Below are 9,154 nucleotides of genomic sequence, written 5' to 3'. Positions count from 1 at the left end.
CGACTTCACTTTCACTTTTCACTTTCATGCATTGGAGAAGGAAATGGCAACCCACTCCAGTGTTCTTGCCTGGAGAATCCCAGGGACGGGGGAGCCTGGTGGGCTGCCGACTATGGGGTCGCACAGAGTCGGACACGACTGAAGCGACTGAGCAGCAGCAGCGATAAAGAGCCCGCCTGCCAGTTCAGGAGACATAACAGATGGAAGTCCGACTCCTGGATTGGGAAGATCCCCTAGAGAAGGCCATGGCAACCCACTCCATTATTCTTGCCTGGAGAATCCCACAGACATAGGAGCCTGGTGGGTTACTGTCCATAGGGTTGCAAAGAGTGGGACACGACCGAGCAGCTTAGCACGCATGTATAAATTCTTTGAGTCTGGACACTGTGTCAGATTGGTTTGATTTGTCCATCCCTTCCCCCAAATGCTACTTTTCATTTCTTTTCAGGAAAGTGAAAGTGGCTCAGTCGTGTCTGACTCTTTGCGACCCCATGGACTATACAGTTCATGGAATTCTCCAGGCCAGAATGCTGGAGTGGGCAGCCGTTCCCTTCTCCGGGGATCTTCTCAACCCAGGAATCAAACTCAGGTATCCTGAACTGCAGGCAGATTATTTACCAGCTGAGCCAGAAGGGAAGCCCCAAAACACTGGAGTGAGTAAGCCTATCCCTTCTCCAGCGGATCTTCCTGACCCAGGCATCAAACCGGTGTCTCCTGCATTGCAGGCAGATTCTTTATCAACTGAGGTATCAGGGAAGCCCTGTTTTCAGGAAACTAAATGTAAATTCACGAAATCCCTTTGGGCAAGACAGAATATGCACTAACTTCAGTGCAGGGAGGAAGGGCAGGCTGGAAGGATGCTCCAGAAAGCCTCAAACAGGGGGATTTCATGTGATTTATTTTACTCTTATCTTTCTGATATTTGAATATCAAATTATCTATTTGACTTTAGTGCATATACATGTCACTTTGTATAGCCAGATAAAGAGTCATTTTCATCTGGAGCAAGTGGTAACGTTCTCAGTCCCACTCCGGTGAGGACGGGGCGTGCCTGAGGTTCGTGGTCCAGCTCCGGCCCCGTGCACCCCAAGGTGCCGAGCTCACGCCTCCAGCAATGGCCACTTACTGCGTGGCTCTGGGCCCAGGTGGCCACTTTGGCCAGTGGATCCGAATCCTCTGACACGGCTACAGCCATCGAAGATGCTACCCAGGACCAGAGCTCGTCCTCTGACCCACTGCCCCCTCAGACAGGAACTCCTGTCAGCCCCAGAAGGCATGCAGGCAGGCCATGCTGAAAAGATCACGTCGGTATAGGAAGGTTGGGGATCAGTTTCTCCAATAGCCCAGATCTAACGAGTTTCTGGGGACGTGGGCTCACTGCATGGCAGCGCTGTGCCCGGCCCCGTGGTGGGGACGGCCGGGATGCTCACCTTTGCAGATGAAGCACTGGATGTGGAAGTACTTGTTCTGCACCCGCAGCACCTCACCCCTGCACACGTTCCCACAGGTGTTACACAGGATCGCCGTGCTGGGAGGCTTCTCCGGGGGGCTGGGAGCAGCCTGCGGCTCCGACACTGCAGGGGAAAAGGAGCAGTGTTAGAAAGCGGGATGCGCCGGGCGCAGGTGAGCAACCGGCACCTCTTCAAGCTCTACGGGCCCCGCATAACCCTAGCATGACCCAGAGGGCATCGGGGGGCCAGCGGAGGGCAGGAGATGGGAGACCCTGACGGTGGTCCTGTCCCCCACTCCCTGGCCCTCCGGGGCCTCAGAAGCAAGGCACCCCCACCCCTGGCTCTGCTGAGCTCGCGAGTCCTTCTGCAGATGGGAACCCAGGTCCTGTGCCATACAACGATTGCATCCTCCTGTGAGCTCACTTCGAATCCACTCTGTGGCCTGGGGCCGGTGGCCTGAGTACCATCACTGTCCCCCCTTACAGCCAGCCACGACTGAGGGTGGTCATGGAGACCCTCAGAGGGATGGGTCAGGGTGGATGGCCAAAGGGCCCACCTGTGGGGCTCCGGGGGTTCCGGGAAGGGCCACCACTCACCCACACCCTCCAGAGGCGCCTACGGGGGCCAGTGTGAGGTCACTGGGGCCCACGGAGCGGCCGTGCCCGGGGAGCTCCAGCCCAGCAGTGGCCACAGCCAGGTGGTCAGGGGATGACCAGGGGCTGGGGACCAGCTCCTCTTAGGCCTGATGGGGCTGGAGGCCTGGGGGACCTGGGAGGCTACTGAAAGAGCATGGGGGTGGGGATCCCACATGCCTGGCTAGGGGCAGGCTCGCCCTTCTCAGGCTGGTCCTGGGTGGGAGGTGGACCCGGGCTGCTGGGGCCAGTGTGGGCCGTGCTCTCTGCCCGGCGGGCTTCCATACCAGCCTACAGCACTGCCTCCCCCACCCCCCACCCCGAGCTTCATGTGACTCCCTGAGAGGAGCTGATCCCCTTTCCTCCACGGGGAAGCTCGTCCACTCCTCTGCCTGCCTCTGGGTCTCTGCCAGGCGCAGGGATGGAAGCAGACCTCCTGCTCAGCCAGCTCCGAGCGCACAGCCTAGCATGGACCCACATCTTCCAGTCCCACCTTCCATCTCAGCCTGGGGTCACCTGACCCGAGGCTGAGGCAAGGATTGGGTCCTGGCGGTGTACCCAAGGGACCCCAGGTGGCAGGAAGCAGTGGGGAAGAAGGAGAGTGTGCTGTCAAGCTATTCTCCCTCTCAGAGACCCTCCAGGGCATACCTTAGGAGGAGGGCAGGGGGCTGGGGCACCGACCCCCCCATCCCCCAGGTCAGGGCTGCACAAAGCAGGGCTCTTGGCCCCCTTTTCTGGGCTGAATGAGTTCTGAGGTTTTAGCAGAGGTCCAGAGGTCAGGAGCCAGGGAGCTGCAGGCATACAGACAGACACACACAGAGACACACAAATACACACTCACACACACGGACAGACACACACACACACACAGAGACACACAAATATGCACTCACACACACATACAGACACACACACAGACACACTCACACACACATGGACAGACACACACACAGACACACACACAGACACATTCACACACACACGGACAGACAGACACACACATACAGAGACACACAAATATACACTCACACACACGGACAGACAGACACGCACACACACAGACAGACACACATAGACACACACACAGACACACAGACACACAAGTATACATTCACACACACGGACAAACACACACAGAGACACACAAATACACACTCACACGCACATGGACAGACACACACATACAGACACACAGACACACACAAGTATACATTAACACACACATTGACAGACAGACACACACGTACAGAGACACAGAGACATACAAATACACATTCACACACACGGACAGACACACACACACACAGAGACACACAAATACACACTCACACGCACATGGACAGACACACACATACAGACACACAGACACACACAAGTATACATTAACACACACATTGACAGACAGACACACACGTACAGAGACACAGAGACATACAAATACACATTCACACACACGGACAGACACACACACACACAGAGACACACAAATACACACTCACACGCACATGGACAGACACACACATACAGACACACAGACACACACAAGTATACATTAACACACACATGGACAGACAGACACACACGTACAGAGACACAGAGACACACAAATACACATTCACACACACAGACAGATAAACAAACACATACACACAGACACAAACACACAAGCACACATTCACACACACACACAGAAAGACAGACATACACACACAGACACACTAATATGCATTCACACATACATGGACAGACATACACACAGAGACACAAACACACAAGCACACACTCACACACGCGGACAGACAAGACATAGACACACATACAGACACACAGAGACACACAAACACACACTCATGCACGTGGACAGACAGACATGTACACATTCACACACAGACACACAGAGACACACAAGTATACATCCACACGCCAAGGACAGACACACACATACACACACAAATATATAGTATTCATATGTATAACACACACAGAAGCAGATGCACGATGCGTGCACAGACACTGCTTCAGCACCATCCCTGATGGAGTGCTAGGCACAGAAGCTGTCCTCACTCCTGTAAAGCTGGAGGAGGCGGGTGTCACACAGAGGACGTTTCCCCTCCAGCCTCCAGCCAGCCCCACAGCCTCCAGATCCCCTCTCCCCACCATCCCCACTGTGGGTCCGCAGATCCGCAGTGCAGGACTCCCTCCTCTGGTCCCACCTGTGGAGAGGGCCGGGCCATGCAGGGACACCAGGCCTTCCAGGAGGAGGCTCTGAAGACCCCAGGGGAGCAGCTGTCTGGGGCCAAAAGCCATCAGCCTTCCCTGATGGCTCAGTGGTAAAGAATCCACCTGCCCATGCAGGGGACACAGATTCGATCCCTGATCCCGGAAGATCCCACGTGCCGCGGAGCAACTAAGCCAGTGCGCCACGACTCCTGAGTCTGTGCTCGAGGGCCCAGAGACGCAGCTGCTGAGCCTGGGCACCCCACAGCCCATGCTGTGCAGCGAGAGAAGCCACCGCAGTGAGAGACCCACGCGCTGCCACTAGAGAAGAGCCCCTGCTCGCCGAAACTGGAGAGAGAAATCGCGTGCTGCAAGGAAGAGCCAGCACCCCAGAAGTAAATAAGTGAGCAAATTATAGACATATATATTAAAAAATATATATATGTATACCAGGGCTTCCCTGGTGGCTCAGATGGTAAAGCATCTGCCTGCAGTGCGGGAGACCCGGGTTCGATCCTGGGTTGGGAAGATCTCCTGGAGAAGGAAATGGCAACCCACTCCAGTATTCTTGCCTGGAGAATCCCATGGACAGAGGAGCCTGGCGGGCTACAGTCCATGAGGTCGCAAAGCTGGAGACAACTGAGCAACTTCACTTTCACCTTTCGCTTTCATATTTTAAAAAGTCACCCTGTCTGGAGAAGCAGGTACAGGAAAGGAGACAATTGGCACAAACAAATACCCTGGCATCACCCCCAGTACCCCAGACCCAGCGTTAAGCACCGCCTTGAGGTTTCAGACGGGTCAGGACCAAACGGCACACTGGACGGTGTGGAGCCCAGCGAGGGCTGCGGAGCCCCGCCGGCGGCCCTGGGTGCCGTGGGGACACCTCTACTCTGGTGTAACTGCCAGGAGCAGGCTTGCCCCTCGCTGTCTTTTCCTATACGATACTCACAGAAACCCCCTCACCCAGTACTTAATCAAACTGCTGGGGGGTGGGGTCCTGGGCTGGAATTAAAGATTCCCCACTGGGCCTGAGGACTGAAACCTCAGGCAGAGCTGACTCACGGCTGTACACCGCCCTGGGGCTGCCTGGGACTCACGTGGGGCTGAGAGGCTCCTGAGTTACCCCGTCCGCATCGGAGACTAAACCAAGATTTGGGGGAGGGTTGGTGGGGGAACGAACGTTGTCTTCTCACTCACTAAGCATATAAAGGACGGCGTGCCCTGTGGCTCCATGAGTGAGCACGCAAGGTCTCACACCAGCACCTGTGTGGGATGGACCAGTGTCAGGGGCGGGCGGCGGGGGGCGGACCTGGGTACAGCCCAGCTTCACCTCCAGCAGGCAGTGACCTGGAACTCCCGGCCACCCAGGTGTTTGTCCATCCGCCCTCTGCTCACAGCGCCTGCCCCAGCGGTGGCTACGACCTCAGGCAGAAAGGCTTGCGTAGCAAGCAGCCCAGAGTCCCGCAAACCATAAGAGATCAACACGCAACAGCTCAGTTCAGTTCAGTCGCTCAGTCGTGTCTGACTCTTTGTGACCCATGGACTGCAGCACGCCAGGCCTCCCTGTCCATCACCAACTCCCAGAGTTTACTCAAACTCATGTCCATCGAGTTGGTGATGCCATCCAACCATCTTACCCTCTGTCCTCCCCTTCTCCTCCCGCCTTCACAACAGCCGCTGTCATTCGCAAGAACTCACAGCCTGGCATGGCCAGTTTCCTGGTTAATGGACATATACTTGGTCTGGGGTGAAAGCTGCTTTAAGAGGGTCGTTTTGTGGGAGCACCAGCTCTGCTGCCTGGAGCATCCTCCCGGAGCTCTGGGTGGCTGGGTGAGAGCAGGGTGCTGCCCCCTGGTGGTGGGAAGTAGACACTGCCCAGAGGGGGCCTGTTGTGGGTACCCCCTGCTCAGCTGTCCCCTCCAACCTGCGGCTGCCTGCTAGTCCCTGGGGTCCCAGCCTGAGGCTTCTGCGGATCTGAGGTTTGGGACTTCTTACCCCTCAAGGTGGACTCAGTCCTCGGACCTTGTGCAGCTGCACCAGTCGGGTGTTTTGCAAAGGGGACCAGTGCTCACAGAAGCCTGCAGAGCGAGGGCCACGGCCACTTCTCCTGCCGCCCAGTGAGTGGACTGAGGCCGGGGCAGGCGGCCCGGCTGGCACGTGGACACAACAAGAGGGAATCAGGACGCCCTGTGTGGCAGGACAGGGCAGGAATGGGCCCTTAGACGGGGATGGGGCGGTTCGGGTCAGACCTCGTCTCGTAAAGAACTCTTGGGATGAGCTGTGAAGCCATGAAAAGGCCTGGAGGGGCCTCAGGTACTTGTTACTGAGTCACAGAAGCCGGTCTGGAAAGGCTACACGCTGCACGACTGACCCCACGACATCATCAAGAAAGGCAAAACCACGCAGACAGTAAACGAGCAGCGGGCGTCAGGGCCCGGGGGCACGGAGGGATGAACAGGCGGGGCTCAGGGCATTTCACGAGAAACAGTTCTGTGTGATCTCACAGTGGTAAACAGACATTACTACGCTCTGCTGGGCTCCGTCGCTCACTCGTGTCTGACTCTTTGTGACCCCATGAACTGTAGCCTGCCAGGATCCTCCATCCAGGGGGATTCTCCAGGCCAGAATACTGGAGTGGGGTGCCTTTCCCTTCTCCAGGGGATCTTCCCAACCCAGGGATTGAACCCAGGTCTCCTGTACTGCAGGCAGCTTCTTTACTGTCTGAGCCACTAGGGAAGCCCAAGAATACAGGAATGGGTAGCCTATCCCTTCTCCAGGGGATCTTCCTGACCCAGGAATCGAACCAGGGTCTCCTGCATTGCAGGCGGATTCTTTACCAGCTGAGCTACCAGGGAAGCCCATATATTATTATACGTTCATCCAAACCCAGAGAACACACAACACCAAGAGCAACGGCTGACGTAACTGCGGACTTTATATAATAATAACGTATCAGAACTAGTCCATCCATCATGACAAACACGGAACACACAAAGCTCGCAGAGAATGTACAGGAAAGACGTCAGCAGGAGAAACCGGGGGTCTGGGTAACAGTGGACCTGGGAACTCCCTGCTTACTGTTCAACTTCCCTGTAAACTGAAAACTGCTCTAAGAAACAAAGCCTATTACAAAAAGTTGAGAGAGAGAAAGAGAGTGGGCACCACCACACTCCAGACCTAACCCCAAACCCAGCAGGTTCATTTCGATACAATTTCCAGATTGGCTCTAGCATTTGATTTAACAAGTCCCTAACTGCGATAATAACATGAAACATAAAGTCAAGTGGTAAGGATCAATCCCACGGGGCTGTGACCACTTAATCCCGCCCCGTGAAAATGAAATCCCAGCACAGGGAAGCCTTGCTGGGAATAAGAGAACAATTACCAGTAACATCAACACGGAACCCGCGTTCAAAGTGGAGGCTCGTGGCTTCCTGGCTCTGACCTGGCAGTCGCTGTGACCCTTCTCTTGTGATCCCTCTGGGTACAATTCTGATCCACCAACCAGATCCAGGGCCTGGAGGAGCCAAGCCAGGACAGCAGCTGGCAAGGCTGGGCTTGGGCCCACCATGCAGGGGGCAGCTGTGTGACCTTGAGGGCTGGTTGAGCTCTGAGAAGGCTCAGCGCTCGCATCTGTGATGTGGAGCCTGGTCTCAGGAGGCACCGTTCAGAATCAGGTGAAGTGGAGAGAGCTTGGAGGTGATGACTGACAGGTGTTGCCGACCAATAGCTGCTGGCTTAGTTCTCCAGGGTCTCAGGGGGAAACCAGTCACTCGGAGTGGGAAGGGCAGAAGCTTCGGGAAGCAGGAAGGGGACCTGGAGCTGCTGGGGGCCACACCTTTGCTCACCCCAAAGCCTCATCAACAGCCTGTCCTGGCTTTCTCTTCCATCCAAATGGGATCCACGCAGACCCAGCATGGAACCTTGCTGGAGCTCGATGCGGGGAGCAGTCCTGGCGGCTGAACCCTACAAGCACTGCTGCCAAGGCTGATGTCAACCTCTCAGCTCATGTCCACCGCAGTGGGGGCCCCCAGGACACCGGGCAAGAGCATCAGGGGGCCTGTAGATTTCCCTTCTGGCTGGTGTACCCACCGAACATCCCACTCTCCGCTTCACTCCCTTGGCACAGACCTGCCTGGGGGTGATCTCCCACTTTGTCCAGAGAAATTCACCAGCCTGGCCTCATTCAAGACTCGTGAGCAAACGCGCCATGCGTTCCCATCATGGGACCTGGAAGCTGCTGAGATGCCACCTGAACACATGTCCGCTGCCTCCCCTCCACGCGATCCTTGCTTGTGCAGGAGCATGGCGGGCTGGCCTTCTCCTGCCTCAGGGCATCTACCCTGACCCTTCATTCAGTTCAGTTCAGTTCAGTCACTCAGTCGTGTCCGCCTCTTTGCGACCCCATGGACTGCAGCACGCCAGGCCTCCCTGTCCATCACCAACTCCCGGAGCTTGCTCAAACTCATGTCCATCGAGTCGGTGGTGCCATCCAACCATCTCATCTTCTGTCGTCTCCTCCCGCCTTCCATCTTTCCCAGCATCTTTCCCTGACCCTGCTTGGCGCCCTAACCGTGGAAACCACTGCAGGTTTCCACGACTTCATTCTGGTGGCAGAGCTGCAGGGTGCTCAGCCAAGATGTGAGCAACTCCCAACTCCAGCCAGCAAAGCTCTCCTCCTTGTTCACCGTTCATGCACCCACCCAACAAACGCCTGAGACCTACTATGTGCCCAGGTCCCACAGGAACAAAACAGACCCAATCCTGGCCCTCACTTGACCCGTACCACACACCCCCACCACGGAAATGGCCTGTCACCCCCATTCTACAGATGAAGAAACTGAGGCTTCC

General features: G+C 56.1%; 1 protein-coding gene across 3 annotated transcripts in view; it reads right to left on the bottom strand.

Annotated features, from left to right (window-relative positions):
• ABLIM2 (actin binding LIM protein family, member 2) overlaps nt 1–9,154 on the bottom strand; it is a 143,266-nt gene that overhangs the window by 120,430 nt on the left and 13,682 nt on the right. For all 3 annotated transcript variants that reach the window (XM_010854526.1, XM_010854525.1, XM_010854524.1), the window contains exon 2: nt 1,431–1,574. In XM_010854526.1, coding sequence (XP_010852828.1) covers nt 1,431–1,574 — 144 coding nt within the window. The remainder of the gene's footprint in view (nt 1–1,430; nt 1,575–9,154) is intronic.

Source organism: Bison bison, unplaced genomic scaffold (genome assembly GCF_000754665.1).
Source record: "Bison bison bison isolate TAMUID 2011002044 unplaced genomic scaffold, Bison_UMD1.0 scf7180017864342, whole genome shotgun sequence".
Lineage (NCBI taxonomy): Eukaryota > Metazoa > Chordata > Mammalia > Artiodactyla > Bovidae > Bison > Bison bison.
This window is presented reverse-complemented; position numbering and strand designations above follow the sequence as displayed.